The 20,370-nt window shown below is 42.6% G+C and overlaps 1 protein-coding gene across 12 annotated transcripts in view; it reads left to right on the top strand.

Annotated features, from left to right (window-relative positions):
• Positions 1 to 20,370, top strand: part of LOC111252892 (uncharacterized) — a 343,362-nt gene that overhangs the window by 218,340 nt on the left and 104,652 nt on the right. The window contains exon 1 of one of the 12 annotated variants that reach the window (XM_022811511.2): positions 10,841 to 12,720. The exons of the other annotated variants lie outside the window; for them this stretch is intronic. Within the exon in view, the coding sequence (XP_022667246.1) occupies positions 12,558 to 12,720 (163 nt within the window). The 5' untranslated portion in view covers positions 10,841 to 12,557. Of the gene's footprint in view, positions 1 to 10,840; positions 12,721 to 20,370 lie in introns of those variants that run through there. 12 annotated transcript variants of the gene reach the window in all.

Here is a 20,370-nt window from a genome sequence, read left to right as displayed (position 1 = left end):
ATATATATATATATACGCAGGTACGCAAATATACGCAGGAATTAATCTCCTTTTTGCACAATCGCGTGCCTTAGAGCTGTATGTCGGCATGCATAAAAGTAAACTTAATTTTATCACGCTCATAGCTTTTGAATTATCAATTAGTCTGCAAATAGCTCCAACAAAATATGGGCGACCAGTAATTACAACGCAGCGTATGAACCGATATTTATGAAACATTCATATACACATTGCTTTGCATACAAATGGGTCTTGGTAATCATTAAACCACTGCCATATAACTATATATATATATATATATATATATTGCCATATAACTAAAAAAACATCGTACCCTTTCTGCATAATATGAAATGACAGGCTTGAGCATCGTTAATAGTTGAGACATCTCAGTATTTTATGGTCTCAGTCTGAAAAGCTCAACTTTACAGAGGACAATTCGTAGTCGGGAAAAATTTTACATTTTTCTAGACTTTGTCTTTGTAACGCGGACACTTTCGATATATGGGGTCGCTCTCCGGTCCACTTGATTGTGCTTTACTGGGTCCAGCTGAGCAGCTTTTTACGATGGCATACGGAGAGTATTTGTTCTACAAACTTAACTCAGCGTATCGATCGGCCGGCGGGATCCTGGTTGAGTCGTTCGTCCGCGTAGATACAAACAACAACAATAACAACGGCGGCGGCTGCGTGTTATTCAATCATGCGCTGGATCTGTTTGTCCACTGATACTAACTTATAACCTATCTGTAGTGACGCGTAACGTGCTCAGGGCTGGTCCGTGGATCAGCGTGGGCATGGCGCCATTCCATTTAAACGCGCATTCGCCACGTGTAACAACCTGACTATGTAGAAAAAAGGACGAAGAGGCCGCAGTAGCTTTCCTCAACGATACGCGCCTTGTTACCTCGTGTATGTTCGAACAATGCAATTAAGCATTCACGCTTATACAGACGCATGAAGTACTAGCATCTAACAACGCTGCTAGAAAGCTCTCCTACTCGATAGCAAAGGCTCGGGGACGGCTAGATAAAAAAAAAACAGGATCCCCCATTGGTAATATTTATTGAAAAGCGCGCTCAAAACTGAAGTGTTATCGTGTAGATCTAGACACAGACACATGGAACCACGTGCGGCCATTATCCTTGGCCTAGATTATACTACGATGTGGAGACGTTTTAGATACGGCTAGCGTCCTGTATTACGTACGGTGTGAGTATGTTTCTGCGCGCAAGTAGATGTATGATCAGGCAACGAATGAAAAAGATTGCTACTCGTCATTGGCCGCGTTTCTGGATAGCACCGCATTTAGCGACGTTTTGTTCGGCATCCGTATTTACTTGTCGTCGAAAAGCTGAGTGTAATTGACAGTAAAGGTGCTTGTTAGTGAACGTATTAGCAGACAGCCTAATGTGCTACAAACCAACTGTGAATATGCGTTAACGCTACTAACTTAGCGTAGAATATTTGGGCCTATCGGATTCTGTGGCTAATTAAATCATCAATATTAATGCTCGGATTAAGCTCAAGATGATGCTATTGACGCCAAGCTACAGGACGAAATTATCCTATCTGGCGACAGAGCCAAAAGTATTTTGAAGAATTTTACCCGAATCAAGTATCTGAAGGATATTCTAATATTGAAACAGATCTGACTCCAAGCTACACTTTTGAAAGGTACTCCTTAACTATATCCACATAGTTTCTATAATGTTAAGGGACGCAAATGAGCATTAGGAATTAACTATTACCATTATGACCCCTTATTGAATTTTCAATAAACATATAGTACGAAAATTCACATTTGGTTATAATGGCCACTAATCAAGTAAATACCCTTCGAGTTTCTGGTAGTGACCAGGACATAGGTAAACGTAAACACTGCTGCTAGGGCACAAGTTATCCTTAACTTCTTCCTTAAACGATCTTCTACCAGCTTAATGTTTGCTTTTACATATACGATATTTTTATCGAAATGTTCTAAGTTGTTACCAAATTGTCCAGACGCACATACTTCACATACTTTTTAATCTCAGTTACTATAGCGGCTATAAGCTATACAACATACATGCCGAAAACAAATCGAACTGAAAAATCCTTTATAAATTTATAGGAAACGCGCCTGAACGAGCTTTTTTTCACAAAATGGCAAGTTTTCTTTTTATGGAAGTAACAAAAATCTAAATTTCACAAACACTTCTGTTTTGGAACGAGGAAATATTGGCTATAGAATAAGAAAGACTATTTCCTTTTTACCTACACAGTTGAGAACTCGAAATCAAGTAAGTAAATGGAAGTCAGTGCGCCAAGTTTATATATATATATATATATATATATATATATATATATATATATATATATATATATATATATATAACGAACTAAAATCTCTTAAATATCTTAGTCTCTTAAAAACAATTCATCCTTTGCAGCGAAGCTATGAAGATTGCAGTATTATCCCGGCCTTATGCCAACCTTACGCAGCTAAGGTATGGCTGCGTTCATTGAGATTCTGTCAAACGTTGAGAACTTTACCATTTTTCCATTGATATAAGAATTTTTCTTTATCGGATGTATGATAGCGCTTGTCTAAATTTAATGCCAGAGAAGCGTTACGTGGAACGTATTGGACTGAGAATTGAAACACATATCTTGTACATGAATTTTGTCGACCAAGATAGGTGAGCGTAACAGTTAGACCGACAGGTATGTGTGTCTCTGTATGCGTGTATATACATTTAAAAAAATCCAATAGCTACGAAACAGAAGAAGCGAAACTAGGGTATGTGCTTTCTACAGAAGTTCGATGTTGCTGTCTACATCTATTAAAGAAAAATAGAGATATTTTTAAACAAAAATGTCATTCCGTATGGATCCAGGTATGTACAAAACATTTAAACCGTAGAAACTGCGTAACCTTACTCTATAAATATTGGAATTACGACAGCACGCGGACAATCTGGGAACTATAGGTAGCCCTTAGCGCTCTATAGTGGCTGTATTCAAAGTACATTGTGCATACAAAGTTAATTTGATTGACCATAAGAGACTAAAGTATTTTTTATTTGCTTTTTTCTAAAAGTTTAATATAAAACAGTGACTAATAAAAGTTTTCGAAGCCATGCTGAAGGACCTTCAGTGTGATTTGTAATGAGTGCGACCGCATTTGAGTAGGAATAGAGACTGCGGCGGATGCATACTGCATTGCCTGTAGTTGTTTTTGAATCTAATGGAATGCCCGCATAGCTGCCTTGCGTTTGCTGCTAGTTCTGTTGCGTCTGGGCTGACCTGGTTCCCCCTATCCCGTTGTATGAGATGAACCCGGAATAGTGGAAGTACGGGTGGATTGCGCGTTTGATAAACGGGACATAACATCTAGCACTACCGTCCATTCATCTAAATCGACGAAAATATGGGCAAGTGCTATCACAGAATCAATAGTCACATCCTCGATGGGGGCGGGGTGGGGGGGGGTGTCCGCCTGTAACTCCCCACAAATACCGGGTATTTTAGATATCTCGGTGTGCGCGTTAGGAAGGCAACTCGATTGATACCTAGCATGTCTAAGAAGGCTTTGCAGGGCTTCCTAAAAGTGTAAATAGACCGAGGAGCACACGCATACATGACGACATTGGTCAACAGTCAGCCGATACGCTTCGATTTTACAAGAGAATTGAATAACCGTCAGCGACACAGTAGTCAAACCCTTACATTTTACATAAACGACTGGCTTGGTTCAGGGCGACAACCTAAGCCCGTTCGTAATCTCTACCTTGCTATAGGGCTTTTCTAACCTAATAAAAGAGCCGAGGAAGTAAGTCGAAGTCGTATTATGAAGATGACTTAGCAATATACGAGCCGAACAGGTTGGCAGTGCAGGAAGCTCTAGCCTGGACCCACGCAGTAGCAACAGATTTGGGATAGACCGTAAACCTAACTAGGACGGAAGCGATGAGGTTTAGAAGGGTGAGCAGCAGAGCGGCCACTCAAATCTTGCCAGGTTGGCTCTTGCCTACGTATGTTGGTATCTGTACTTAAGGTTGCTCTCTTCCGCAAACGGCTGAAGTTTCACTGCGCATGTCACCGACAGATACAAAAATGCAGCGTTGCCCTCATGAGATCGAATCGCCTCGTCGTTGGTCCCTCGCAATCACTCTTAGCTTGCTCGATCTCAAAGCAGTTTCGATCGCAACGTTTAGGATATGCGTCATTTACGAAGGTCTTTGACTGGAAAACCTTGAACAATTAAATTACATCAAAGCCTCCTTTCACACTATCGCCTTGCGTATCTCCTACCCAAGTCGTTACTGTTGTCCGAGGTTCTACGTCGTAGCTTAAAGCTTCCAGCACCGGAAGCCCTCGCGACCCATTTGAGGAAATTGGGAGCGAAAATCCTCGGAGATTGCGGGGATTTCTTTGCTTCGAATGCGATAAGAGACAACGAATGGAAAGGGACAAACATGTCGTTACTGTCATTGCTGCGCATGGATTCCACCATAGACTCTGCAGGAAGTCGGGTTTCCATGAACCTGCCGATACATGTAGTTATTCCAGATACGAAAGAGATTACGATAGACATCATGGCGCTTCTTGCCTCCTAACGCCATCTTAAGGAAATGTGGCAAATCTCTAAAACTAACGATAAGAACCGTATAACCTATATCTCGAAAAGCGTAAATGATTTCATATTGGGACTTCTGCTGTTAATTTCTGTACAAGAAGTTTTTACAATTAAGAATTAGCGGTAAAGGCGAACGAATGAAGTTCGACTAATTTGAACGAGCATATTTTTTTGTCGGGCAATCGCAAAACCACCGTCTTGTCCACTAATGATGAAGGGAACCATGATGATTCAGCTGTGCGTTGCTGTGGAATTAACAGAATAACCAGAATCTTTAGAACTCGCCCTAGTGCACCCGTCCATTTTAGCTAACGCTCTCTACGTCATTCTATCCTACGATGGCATTAGAAACAGATACAAAATCAGAAGTTATTTGATTCTTCTCTTCTTTTTGCTATTGAAGCCCTCCTATTGCAATGTCATCCAACATTATTAGTGGAGTTATAATGTCTATGTGCAGCTCCGCTGCTGGTCGGCTCACAAATGGTGATAGCTCTAGTCACAGTAAAGTCTGTTATACTGTGATGTATTGAGGCTGCAGGACGAGGTAATGCCATCTTTGGTAACTGGTAATGGTACGCTGCTATTAGTCGCCAGCCGGTATCCTTTTTTCGTATTGCTATTCAGCCCTTTTACCTTTTACTTGTTTTAGACTTGCCTAATTTCTTAGAAAGGTAAAAACAATAAAGACAACTTGACGGAGTAACCGACACAATTACTAAGCGAGCAAAGGGGAGAAGATGTACACTTTCGCAACGAGCTAATTGCTGCAGGTGAATCTGCCGTCCTGTTATGGTAATTTGATTTGTACTAAGAGTAAGCTATATATATTATACTGCAGCACTTTATGAAAAAGAAAAAAAAAAACGTAATAACATGAAAGAGCAGAAAAAAATTGGTACAAAAATTAGCATTTAATTTGACGATCTCTGTATTCGATTGCTGTACTACAATAGGGCCATGCAAAACCGTTTATTTGACAGGCGGTCCTGAACTTGATATCAAGAATTGCCTGCCGGGATACTCTGTCCCTGCGCCTACATTTGCGTGTTAACTAGAATCGTATGTCTCCTGTCGAACAACCCTCTGCAGAAGCGAGTTGCTCTTAGGAGAGAGCAATTTGAACAGGGACCATATTAACGGTACCCTGGGGATCGATATGAAGAGTATATATTCATGCGTATATAATTTCTCTACGCATGTAGACGCATTATTATATACACAAGTGTGTTTCTGGCGAGCGTAAGAGAACTTTTGTGCAATAGACTAAACGGCCAGGGAATAAGGCTGGACGATCGGATCCATCGAAGACATGTAGGAATAAATTAGTCTTAGGGTCTTCCTGGCTACCTTCAGTAAACGGACTCGGTGTTTGGAGGGAAGGCAGAAATATCGTGCTCGTTAGTTCTACATGAACATGCAATGATAACGCTTACGGAACGCAGAATTTCTTCAAATGTTTGCTACCAAAAAGATTGAACAGCTGCAAATGATTGTACTTCACATTTCTGGCTATCGCCGAGTAACTTGGGCTTTTTTTGTCGGTAAAATATTGCAGCTGTTCTATCCCGACTTGATGATAATGAAGTTTTAAGATAGCTTTTGTTGTTTCTGGCCATATTCACCAAACCGGTAAATTGCTGGCGGCTACCTCTAGCAGCCTTTAAGCGAAAACGGTGGATCCTTATTTGGTGGCCGGGCTTCGCGGGGTTGCAAAGAGCCTGTCTTATATAAAACTATTTCACATAGCTATAGGCGATGTTGCTGGCAGACACCGTATCTAATTGTCAAATTAACAATTGTAATACTTATGCATGTGTATGTGTGGCCGCTGTTACTGCGATGTTACCTGCTTTACGAATTTCGCTTTACGTATCTGACCGCAACTCTTCGACTGCCCGAACATTAGTCGGGTAGCCCGGAGTTCTCTGGGCTTCGTTGGCAGCACGTAGCATCCTTCGGTGACTTTTTTTCTTTTCGTCTGCTTATTCTTTATCGGGAATAGGCTATAAATAGAAGTAAGACACAAAGGCCGTATGTAGTGAAGGGAGGCGATGTAGCTAACGGAGTAGGTTCGACGACATCCAGCGAATATTAGTTATCTGTCTTCTATAGCAGCGTCTGTTTCCAGCAGTTCGAGAGACAGCGGCTGCCGCAACAGTAGCAGTACCCGGGAATATTTATCGTGTTAGTTGGTTCTAGTGTGACGGCATGGTTCTTTGAACTGATTGGGTGCGATACAAAACGATGAAGCACAACTATGGATTGTTTCGGCTTGTTGCAAGTTGCTTGCTCCACAGGCGGCCAGTGATGACGATGAAGACAAAAGTGGCTCGAAGACTGTCGGTCACCCACTATCAGCCTAGCGTCACCATTCGTAAGCAACGATAATAGCAAAAGCAGCATTCGCAACAATGTCCCAGGAGCACCACGCTCCGACGAGCTCCAAGATGCGACCTCTAGCATCTGCTTACTGCCACGGTTTAGCACGTGTTTCGCTGCAAATGGAAACAGAAACTGGGATCGAGAAAATAGGTCCCAAATACTATAAAGTCACAAACATTCATATGTAGATTGAGTAAGAACAAAAGAAAAATCGTCTGGTGTTCTCATCTATTCAATTATCTTGCAAGGTATATCATATATTTGGCCTGACCTTTTTTCTTGGTCCAGAAACGTGGCTTTTGTGGCTCAGTACTGGGTTGTCTTTGTTGATATCACAGTGTTCTTCATCAGCGAATAGTAACAGTGGTAATTTACTAAGACTATGCTTATTTAGTACACTTATTCCTTTGTTTGTCAGGGCTTGCATTGACGGTAGTGGCCCAACATTCGTTACTGTGAAACATACTTTTTTTATTACTGTTCATAGTAGACTGCACCAGAAGTGCCGTAACAGCGACGACGCTTCAGTTGGCTGAAAAAAAAAAACAAAATAACTTTCCTGCAGTTGTTTTGCTACCTCCCTGGGTCGTCAGCCGACAAAAATGGGGACGATTCACTATCTGCATTCTAGCGTAAGACGCAGAGGATTCGTCGATCATCTGTCTTCGTGTCTTCAGATGTCTTCGTGAGGAGCAAACAACGTCAGCGAACTGCAAACAACGATCTAGTCAGTTGGATAAACCCATTTGGATAATTTCTGGCTGCTTCTGTTCCCGATAGGGGAACACTGAGCGATATGGCAAAAAGCCTTTAGTTGGTACGGCTTGTTGGTTGACTCTTACAGGTTAGCTACATCCGAATTCCCCACTGTCCCGCCACGATTACCAGTAGTTTGATCGGATTGGTCTGACAAAATTAATTTGTTCTTACTGCTATTAGGAGCTGTAGCAGTAGTACGAATTGCGTCTCGTGCCCATTAGGCAGTCAATCTGTGTTATACATTTGCATGTGGTCGCCAATTGTTTGTTGTTGAGAGGCGTTTTCTTGCCTATTTGTCTTTGGGAAGCAAGTACCTAGAAAAAAAAAAAAGATTTTGAATAACTAAAACAAAGAAAATGAAAAAAAAATGACAGTCAGCTAGAAAATGCTGTAATAGTAGTTTAAAAATATAGAGAAACATCGGTTATATACAGCTGTTTTGTGTAATGTTAACTGACCCTTTGGCTAGGTTAACACGTGGATGATGGAGGGACAAACTGTTAACAAACAGGTCAATCTACCTAATTCGTGTTATTAATATATGATGCATTGGATTAGCAGCCTATGGTCAGGTAGTTAGTGTCCGAGCAATCCATGTCACGTCATATTATATGATGCAACATAGGACAGCTTTAGATAAGGCCTTTTAAACATGTCGATCAGCTGCTGCAGTGATTACTTCGACCTTTCCTACAAGAACAAGGAGATAAGGAAATAAAGATGCAGTCTGACATAAGTAGAACGCTCATTTTTCACAAGCCACCATAGGACGTACGATGATTTCTAGCTGTTGGGTTGCCTTACCAATTGGGTTTAAGTGCAACAGGTCCGTGGGTAGCTTAAAATAACCGCATGTACTCTCATATGCAAAATCGCATAGCCGTATCTACCGTTGCATACTAGATGCCCAACGTAGTTAACATTATCAATTTGTGATTTTGAAATAATGCTTATTTAGAAATTTACTGAGCAAATGATAACATCACCAACAAGTGAGGTTTATCCCGAACCGCGTTATCCACCAACCTATTCGATCTTTTAAGATCTGTGTGTAGATATTGATCGTGAAGATTTGCTTAGATTTTGAATTTCCAAGCCCCTTTGTAATGCGTCTTGATTTACCATTGGGTGGATATCTAGATATCACATATGCTCAGGTCTGTAAAACTTGTTTATTCAAGCATACATCAAGCTTAAACACTTTTTTCATTATTTTTGTTAAATAGAACATAGCTGGTTCTTAGCTAATTGCGAACAAGTATTAGCTGATCGTGGGCAGACAACGTTTGTCTCTTATCAAGATCGTATTGCTTAGATTTTGTGACTAATCCGATTATGTTGGGTCTTGTTAAATGAAGTGGGCGTAGAAATTATCAGTGTTAGCAATGGTGCTGCAATTTGTCAACTTGACGAACTTGATAACACTCACAAACGCTTGTTGATGTGGTTGTGATAGATCTCGTTTTCAGCGGTTTTGTTTGGAACCACAGCACTATTGCCCCCCAAGGGCAAGACACTTACTTTCCACGATTCCAGCACGATTGAATTTCTCTACGCGTATTCGTATATATGGCACAGGTTCATCATTCGTACACATCCTTAGTTCGATTTGGATAACCTTAACGGCTTATACCCAAGTGGTGTTATTGTGTGAAAATGGTAAATTCGATATAGTCATAGCACGTGACAACGATGAGCTCTTTGGTGATCGCGTTCGACGTTATCTTGCCCCCTTCTCATACTTGGAGTACCTTGAAAGTTACAGCAAGTAGACGTCGTCCGGATACGGTACAATTTGCTCGACCCGTACCTCGTCCACCCATCTATCCCTACCTTCAACAAACAATTACACGACCTTTGTATGAAGTCAATGTTGATTTCATAACTTTGTTAGTTGTTACAGAGGCCGCAAGAGTACCTTTTGGAGAATATAGCATTATATTGGTATAAACATTCAACGCATAATAAAACGAACGGTGTGTCACAACTGACTCTCATTTGTCTTCCATCATTAACAGGAGCCGGTGCTAAGGTACTGCATTCATTCGATATACGAAGAAGGGTGTCAGGTCTACTTGCCGGTTGCAGTGTTGCTTCAGAAATAGCACTCCATCATTCTTTTCTTGACCGTTATTCAAGGGATCGGTTATGCTGTGCTTATAGACCTGTATAAGGCCCTAAAAGGACCAAGTCATATATCGTTTCCTAGTAATTTAATATACATTGGGTCCAATACGCGTTCGACAGCCAAAATCAACCTTAAAAATGTCAAAACCTTATTAACTTTTTTATGGCTCTTACGTTCAGTGGCAGTACTGTAAGCACATGACATAATGCTTATTGACTGCTTCAAATACTAAAATCAATTTTCTCACATAAAGAACCGCCGAATCGCGTTGAACTGAGGTAGCGTTTTTACAAGCAAATTCGGAGATCTAGTCCACAAGCGTCGGCCCGATTGATTTATCAATAGCTACGTTGCAGGTCTTGTTAGGCAGTGTACCTGTACATATTTCCTCTAACCAGGCTTGTATAAGTACTCGGCAAGCATTCAATGGACGAGCCAGTGCACGTAGTCTCTCGTGTCTGCACCATATACTCGTCGGCGGTTGTAGATATCAGTATATATTATATAGATATATATATATATATATATATATATATATATATATATATATATTACAGTGCCCAACGTAAATGCGCGGTTTCAATTGTGAACGAATGAACTCATATTAGCTCCGTTCTCGTACCGACAAGGCTCGCCACAAAAAAACACTGCTATCAGACACTTCTACTAGGTCCGTGTTGAGCATTTCTGGTTAGGTCCTGTGTAGAGTGAGTGAGAGGAAAGGCCTGGTCAACCTAAGTGATAAACCAGGCAAGGTATAGCCAGTGGAGCCACAGCTGTGATCGGATATATCGTATGCGTTTTGCCGTTATTTCTATTTCAGACTATGCCAGAATATTCGGCCACTTATATGTAACTGCTAGTATTTTCGGTCGAGCTGAAAGCCTCCTTGAAGTGTCTGCTCGAACTACTATTTAATGTAATGTACAGATTTGTTTGTACAATTAATCTGGCAACATTTCCAAATCCGATTAAAGAATATAACAGCATGCAGCGTAATGTGCGACTAGATTAGAGAGCTGAACCGCAGTCTACGTAGGCTTAAAAGTTGAGTTGCCTTAGAACTTCAACCATTCGTGTTCGCCCTGTTCTGTGGAAGCCTTAAGATCCATCGTTACGCGACCCTGAGACTCTACAAGGAGTCCTTTACTTGGTCAATACAGGGTCATATCCGCAGCTAGCGTTGTCCGTCGCTCGTGCATGTTCGCGCACTCGTTAGGATCAATGCTCCGAGTCCCGCCAACGATACATAAAGGCTGCATAATATGCGGGAATAAATAAAGTCAACTGTGACATGTAAGAATACTGGCGGTGCTAAAATTTAGTAAATGGTTGATAGACTGCTGATTATTATAACATTCGAGTGTATCGTATCCTCTCTTGGCGAGTACCTAAGACGCGTTTATTTAGCGAAGGAGAGGGCTTCAAATTTATGAAGGGGGTTTATGTGCGTACGTGTGCGTCTACCAGTTCAGAGTCATCCATTAGTGGTGAAGCTCCATATTATAGGTCCAGTATAAATAGCTGTCGTCGTTGTTGTTATTGTTGCTGCTACTGCTGCTGTGGCGGTATTTAGAATGGTCGCTTCGGTGAGAGGGTGGTCGTCGACCGTAGGAAAGAGGCGCAAACGCTGTTTTCCTTTCTGCTTTAGCTGCTGCTTTCGCCGGACGCAGCGGTGCGATGCGATGTGGTGCGGTTCTCTGTGTGGCGACTTCTCCTCGGCGGGCCCGTTTCGCGCTGGCGCCGTCATCGCCGTTGCCGACAACGACTTTTTTTGACTTCTGCTGTTTGTAGACGGTGGCAATCGAAAGGCAACTGTCCCCTAAAGAACAGTTAGTTACAACCACCTGATTACGTGCTGTGTCTCGTTTGAGTCGCGGTACGTTCGAACGTATGCTATGCGCGACCTCGCACCGCAGTACTGAGCTGACGAAGGAGGCGGATCATCCAGCGCGATGAAGTAGAGAAGTATTATCGAGTGCAGTTATCTGGGTTATGCTTACTCATACTGGCATTGTTGAAATGCGATGTCATAATATTGTGTTTGTCGCATCGGTACGATGTTCGGGATAAACGATTCGGCTGGAATGGACCAGTCGTACTATGGTTGTGTGAATATTGATATCTAAATAAGAAAAACTGGGATTTCATTAGCTTGCTTTCAAGTCCGCGTTGGGGATTATAGGAATTTGTGCGGAGTGTTCAAGCGGGCTGTTACCATGTCTGACCTGCACAACGCCCCAGCGGTGGGAAGTTGCTGGGCCAGAAGAACCAGCAGGTGTGCAACACCTACAGTGACCGAGTCGTAGGTCGAGTGTACAATTAGTTATTGGAAGTCCTTCGACCTTAGCGGCCAACAGTGTACAGACGAGAAATGAATGCGAAGATGATTTGATGATCTTTTTTGCTGTGCTTATCCTACCTATTTCGTTCGTCTTTGTTTTAATAGTGTTGAGTTACCAAACAAAATTAAAAATGCTCAACAAAGTTGGGCCTGATGACACATAGCAGATGAAGTTTAACTCGTCGTACGACTCCCTCGGTACGATTACTCGGTTGGATATGGTGCCAAGTGGAGACAACGAATAGTGCAGTTTGCGGAATACATATAATAATACATTTATTGTCTAAATAAAAAATCAAAGGATTATCGGAGTGCCAATCATGGCTGGGCTAGCACTTGACGGCTCTCTCAGCTATCGGGGTTTAGGCGGCATGGGGTTTCTGTCGTTTGCTGAAGAGGCCGCGCGAAGAAGGCTTTACGGGACAAGGACATCCCTCCCATTCTACCCGTCATCAGCTGTCACGACCAGACTCTATGGAACAGGTAAAATGACTAGACATCTTTTAGTAGAATAAATAAGAAAAATGCTAAAAAAAACAACACAATTTTCCTGTTTTTTTTTTTCTTCTTCTGCACTACACTCACGGTCGTGTTATGCAACCAAAGCTTTGACTGTACGGCCATCATTCGAATGCGAAGTTGACCATTTGTTATATCGGGCTTTTGCGTCAGACTGCATCGTTTCCATTCAAAACGATCAAATAAATTGTCGTCGGTTAAGCGCTCCGTGTTTCCTGCAGCAGCGGCAGCAACAAATATAATAATATTCAGTGGGACGAGCTGGTGACGCTGGCGTCGGTTCATTGCTTACAGTACTATGCTATGTATATGATTGGGTTTCGGAAAATGACACAGCCCGAATATCGTACTACCGGGGTCGCATAGCCATGAGGACAAGCCGTGGCATATCACATCCCGTACGTATAGAATACAAAACACCACTATATGGATATCTCTATATAATATCCACCAGTGTATGTATTTATAGGTAAAAGGAGATAGAAGGTGAACCCATCAAATTATAGTTGTTAAATGGATATAATGCTTCATGATCAATAAAATGATCAGTCATTTGGGAGAAATTTTTCAGCTACGGCGTTGTTAGGTGCAAAGATAAAGGCATAACGAAACAATGTGCTGCAGCAGGGGGTGCTAATACCTTCTTATTGCAGTGAACGAAACGTAAGCAAATGCACAAATGAGGCCCGTTCTTGCAAGCCCAACGACTGGTAAAAGGCCAACTGCCGTAGAAGCGTAAGTGATTCGTCAACGAAACTTTTCTAAAGCGCAAGATGTGTAAGATGCAATCATTATCGAAGACCCAGGTACTGAAAGGATGTTTCTTTTTAATATGTTCATCTTGAATAAATCTTGCACATGCGACACCTCACTAAACATCTTTGAAATCAAGAATGGGTTTTCTTTTTCGGACTTGATTGCCCTTGTTAGCCACGTTAATCTCCTGGCCTAGTTTTTAATCCTAAGTATGGAGTCAAGCTCTACACAGTTTCGCTTATGCAAAGTTGGCCTGCATATCACTAACGAACCTTTTCATAAAAATGCAACACGCATCTAGCCAGACCTGACCGAATTTACAACCATAAAGCTGGACTAGGTGAAGTAGGTTCCAGTCCGGAATCTATTGTCAAATCAGACGATTTGGAAAGACCGTGTGCTGGAAATGAAGCTATTTTCCACACTCCTTGCTGGGCCGGGTCCAATAAGGCAAGAACAGTTGGACTGCTAACGGCCGCTCAATCAATACCATACTATTATGTATATAATTTTTTCTATAAACGCTGTTTGTTTCACCTTCGAAACTAAACGGGAACAGGATAAAATCCCAGAACGTAACTGTTATGCTAATTGATAAAGTAAGCCGATTTGCTTTATTTGAATTTCGTGATGCCACTATAAAAAGGACTAGTACGATCGTTTTTGCTAAACTCCGCCTCCGGCCGACGGAGCGTGGAGCATAGCTGGCTATAGGAACCATGATAGTGGCTATATAGAAACAAGGTCCTAAGCGGTTAGTAAGATATCTAATCCGCATTTCTCTAAACGCTGGTGCGCTGTTCTCGGTGCATACATAATAGCGTGATTCTACTGAACGAAGAGCCACTATAGCGCTACTATCAGTAATCATGCATACAATACGAGCGAGACTTCGTGCGCCACCCCGATGAAGCCGATTATTCTGTTCGTGTGACCGTTGTTTTGCATATTTGAATTATATATTCGTTTATCGTTTGAGTAGCTCACAATGTCCTACCTTTTCTTTGGGAGTATCTAGCTAGCTGGCGAGCTAGGAATGACCTGTAGATCGCAGACGGCTAAAGCCAAACCGGTTATCGGCCATTACCACGACCCTCAGTCGTAACGCTTTTGCTCGATTCCCAATAATCAGCAATTCACCTATATGCCGTTGTCGATAACAATAACGAGGGGCCAAATAGGCCAACCCGTTCTGAACTGTAGCTACGATGCCTTGAAAACTTAGACCAAGTACGAAATGTCATCATCACGCCTAACGGGTACTGCCAATAGCTCCACTGGCTCGCACGCCAGCCTCTAAACGAACGCGAGTGCTTCACACGTAATAGCGAACGACTTTCTAAATGTTTATATATATCATATATATATATATATATATATATATATATATATATATATATATATATATATACGACGTATCCAATTCAACTGTTCAGTGTTGTGTTTTATCGTAGTAGTAGCATTATAGCGGACTGCTGTTATCTACTTTGCCGGTATTTATATTGGCTCTAAGAAAATGTTACATTATTTTACATGTTTGCATTCACTGACATGACGGGGCAGCGGCAATCATCTTTTTGCCGTACAATAACCAATAAATGCGGCAAAATATCATTATTGATAAGTAAGTGCCGCCCTTGTAGGCTATCTTGCGTGAAATGGTCGGTATGTCCCTGATATGTTATAGGTACAAACAATATTCTTTAAGGTATTGCACGCGACCAGTGAAAGGCCACATCGATGGAACGTCCATCATCGAACGAACGACAACGATGGTGTTTTGCTAAATTTACACGAACGCATCGTAAGGAACACACGGCCTATATTTGTGCCAGCATGAAATCAGTATACGGAGATTATCGTTGGACGAAACTAGATTTAGAACTGAACTACTTGTTACAGAAGCTATGTTCTGTATTAGTTTTATGAGACTTTTTTAGATTAACATCATAAGTCGCAGTGGGCGTCCAAATCGCATATCTTATTAGATAGTATCTATGTAGTCGATATAGGCTTGGCACCTCTGGAAAACGTTAGCGCAAAAATGGCCACATGATAAGTGACAATAAACGAACGTATACGTTACACATATATTTATAATTGACCCAACAGGTCGTTGGAAGTTGGGGACCATTTTTATTTTGAATAACGGTTACAAATTTCGTTGTTTGTCGTCCTTCTTCAGGTTGAATAGTTTAAATGCTATGCATAAATTGCTATTGACTATCAAAAAAAGCAAGAATATCATACAACACAACGACTATGGACCTACGTCCTTTTTTTGGTGTAATAAAAACTCCTGATAGAAACAAAAATATGTAGGAACGGTTTTCCAGCTCGAGGCGAAATGATGTTGAAGTGCTAAAAAAAGCTCAAACAAATTGTTAGCAGACGAATTCTTTTGTCAACAATTAAATGCGAGTTATGTGTTTCAACTCTGAGTACGCCAAAGACTGCGTGTGTAATGAGAGTTGTTAGTGATAAAAAGGTCTGTCATGCATAGGCATTCGTAGTAATAGATGTAGAGGTAGTAGTCCTATTCCATAAAGAACAGCAAGCTGTACCTGAAGTTCGCTTATCCGACCTTATCTAATCGTATCAAAGAGATGGTGAGCAATATAATGTCCCTTTCGTGTAACACATCCATGAGGCAGCGCCCTGTTCGTGTATGTTGAGCTTTTGTATCGTTGCCGCACATCGCCTCATTAGCTAACAGGGGCATAATTTGCTTCGTTCAAAACATTTAGCCAGAAGAGAGTTTGTCTGTCCGAATGCCTTTACACTTTCGTCTACCCCATACATCTGTTCGTGTTTGCGGTAGGTGCCAAGATAATTGCAATTTCCGTGTCGACCCTTTGCACCACCTTCTCTATACACTTACGCCTCCTTGGATCCTCGCTCTATATCACCGGTCAACACCCTCCGTCGCTTCTTATCGCGTTCACTGTGAACGCATAGACTCACCACACGCAGGTTTACACGCATAGGTAACAGGGCTGATACGTAAACAACAATATATTAAGTGCGCACGTATTCTTGTATTCGTGAATACGACGAAACTAGTCGTTACGCGAAAAGAGCGTGACAGTAGCATCGATACGGTAATGCCTCCCGTAATGGAACACATTTGGCGGGAAAGAACAGCTTGCTAAATGTGCGATTGCCTCCGTAGCTATCAAAGTTATACTATCACCATATATAAGACAGCCCTAGGCAGAGAGTGCGGCTTTAACCTGCCCAAGCTCCGGCGCCCTCCTAGACAATAGACGCTACCTACACAATTCATTACTTTCGCCATGATTAGATGCTGATAGACATGCTGTTGGATTGCATCCGGTGCCGACAGATATGTGAACCCTTAAAGCGGAGACCGTCTCCTTTCGGAGCTGTTGTTGTTGCTATTACTGCTGCTAGCAAGGCCGGAACAACATTGCTGGATTGAGACAAACAACAAACTATATCACCCACATGGACCGTATGCCGCGACCAGGAAACATCTGGACGGATAGAGAACAGGACAAGCGAGCTAGGCGCTAACGTCACCACTGTCTACACGTGCTGCAACAGATGCTAACAGCCATGAGTTTATCTGTCGCTGGTTCATCTCGATTATTTTATATATAATAACACTGTTATATATGACTAGAGTATGGATGTGTTTACCGTTAGTACATTTTGCTCTTCGCCGTTCCTCATTAGATCATCATTTATATCACATTATTGCTTGGCGCTGTTACGCTACTTCTGACCATATCGTCTGTACAGCCGGTGGACGCTGCTGTACTTGGTATTACTTATATTATACTTCTGACTGCCAAACCGGTATCTGAGTTCGTCTGTCCGCTTTGACGTTATCCCTATTTACATGCGGCCATTGTTTCTCCGCTCTTCTCAATGCTGTTTTGGACGCTTGTTAGTCCCTCTGTGGTGACGCTTGATGCTGTGTTGTTGTTATTGCCGCCGCCACTGCTGCTGCTTATAGTCACCGAAAAAGAAAACGAAATAGAAAGATTTACCGTGATTCGAATCACGCAATGGAGGCGCAGTGCCATATCGGTTCTCTATGCGGAGGCAACGGCGGCGAAAGACCCGCATGATCATGAGCCGTTCAGCGTGATGAGAATGACAATGATGCCATAGCATAAGCGCACCCTCTTCCCATGCTGACTAGAAGATGTCTAGGTATATGCAGGCCCTATGTGTTGCCATCCCAATGTCAAGAATGCCAGTTCAGTTGATCAGAGGCAGATACAACACTCTTTGGCTACAGCGGTACCTTTAATCGTACCAGCAGCGGTAGCAAAGTACTAACCGTGCTGATTCAGCCCTTTAGTAGACTATTGCTATTCTTGTGATGATGAGAACGTCCGTCAGCTTTTGTGCCTATCAGCTGCTGTACCTAGCGCTTGCAGTTGCAGCTTCTATTTGTTGCAACAAGGCTCTGTGATGTCGAACGAACGTAACATGGACAAAGTCGACTACTCGTCAGCACACATGTACGAACGGACAATCACAGCGGTTTGTAACAGGCTGCTTCGGGGGCATCTTCTGGCCCGGCTGGTTCTTTGCTTTTGACTGGCGTTCGCCAAACCTTGGAGCGGCCGCTACGTGTCAACAACTACTTTGTGCCAGATTAGAAGGAACGCTTCGTTGGCTTTCGCTGCACTGGGCTATACCTGATTGCCGTTGTTTTCCAGCTCGACTGGGCAACGCTCGACCGACCCATCAGCCAGCAGACCACGGCGCCGGCGTTGGGCGACGGATGGGCTTTATCCAGACTTGTCAGTCAGCAGCGGCTGGTGTTGAAACCGATGCTGATTGACGACACAGCGCTAGATCGAGAACAAACAGACAGGAATCTGGCAAGCTCACGGTGGGGGATGATGCCGAACTGCAATACAATATGTTAGGTGTCATAATTATTGGAGCGGTCAGTGATTATAATCGGTCCGACCAGAACGAGTCCGCAGTAAAGCACCCCCCAGATGTAGATGGTCGATGACAGCAACATTAAAAAAAATATAGTCGAGACGAAGCGTAGCTTGTCCAGTTTGCTATCCCTCACGCCAATCTTCTGCTGTTCCCTTCTAGCTTGAACCCTTTATGCTTTGTGACATACCAATATGTTCAATAATATTACCGACCGAAAAAAACGTATTTTCATTCCGCAACCGTAACTATGCGAATACACCTCTATCTAGGTATAGGCCTGTATAAAGGTCCTGAGTACTACTCAGCCTCGACTCTATACACGATTGACCCGCATGCTCTCTACAACCCACGAGATGGTGTTGGCTCGTGTCATCGCTTCGTACGACCTTTTTTCGTCGTTCACGATATTCTTATCATCGTTGTGGTTTAACGCTTTTATCGTCAACTTTAACGGTGCCGCTTTACTAAAACATCTCACAGTTTCTCTCTGCCTTGTCCTCTTTTTCGTTTATTGTTATTCATTTTCCTATCCAGTTATTTCTTTTGTCGCCTTTATTCGGACTACTCATGTTATTATTAACAGATTTGCAAGTTCAGTTTTTCCCCTTAGAGGCAAGGCTTCCATTTGTCCTTTCGCCTCTCAGTCCTGTCTACCCCCAAGGGCTCCCATGCGCCTCCACCGCTACCACCGCCGCAGAAACTTCGTCTCGATTTTTCTCTCCCTTTTTTATTATCTTTCTTTTGAATAACGGTTCTTGGACAGACACACAGACAGTAGCAGCCACTTGTAAGAACGGACACTACAGTACGATGTCGACAGCTTCCTATTGGATAGTTGTATTTAGTTTAGATTGCGATTGCTATTGCAGCGGCGGCTAAGCTCAGCCTGCAACTCAGATGGATCGTTGTTTGCTCCCTGCGTGCTCCTTCTTGACCCGTACGTGCTTTGCAGACTACCGATGGCCCATGAAGTCTGAGGCTTCGTGACGCACTGTTCTATCACATCGTGGAAATATTATGTCGATGTTGGTCGATGCTATTTGTGTATATTTGCCGATCACAATGAAAATCGGCGGGCAATGTAACAGCAGAAAGAACAACGCTGATGCTACGTACGTGTTAACGATTTCGGACAATGACTCTCAGTACCGGATACAGGCATCCGTACCCATACGACACCCGCAACAATAACCGCTTCCTGCTAGTAACGACGAATCTGTGCTACTTCGGGAAAACAAAGACGCAGTTTCGAACTAGTCCTTTGTTTCTATAACTACAGGCGTAGTAGTATGTCGAGGCGCTAGCGTCAGCGGACGCGTCAAGTTCGTTTATTCCAGCATTAGTTACCTAAGCTTACGGTTAAGCTTCACGGCGCACACGAAGCAGAAACAGTTCCAGCTTTACCTTTTCATTGTTAATGCCTGTCGTCCACTGTTGAAGAGGAGGCGTTTCGATAGCAGCGCACGACACATTATTTACGTCTTTACAACTATTTCGACCACAGAGGGTGGCAAAGAAAATCGTCGCCCCTCCAACAAACAGTCGCTATTAACTGGCAACCAATGTCCAAGAGGTTGGACTCATCCAATTTGGGGCCCCGTGAAGCCGCGGAAGACCAACGTTAATCCTCTGCGTTATCTTATTATTTTATTCTAATGAATGATAACGGAAGGGAGGAATTAAGCAGCAGACTGAACTGGCGCGCGGACTATGTTCCTTGTTTGACGTGAGTTGTCTCTGTCGTAATTGTTGTTGTTGTTACACAATAGATTTATTGTTGATATTGCCATCACCCCATCGTACTATTGCTATGATTATTACTACGAATTGTTTTTGGCGAATGAGCGATCATTGGTCGGGATGCTATTCGACTGCTCCCCCGTCGCCGTGAAGGATCAACTACGCCACAGGCGACTTCATAATAAT

This window comes from Varroa destructor, unplaced genomic scaffold (assembly GCF_002443255.2).
Source record: "Varroa destructor unplaced genomic scaffold, Vdes_3.0 BEIS01000006.1, whole genome shotgun sequence".
Classification (NCBI taxonomy): Eukaryota; Metazoa; Arthropoda; class Arachnida; order Mesostigmata; family Varroidae; genus Varroa; species Varroa destructor.
This window is presented reverse-complemented; position numbering and strand designations above follow the sequence as displayed.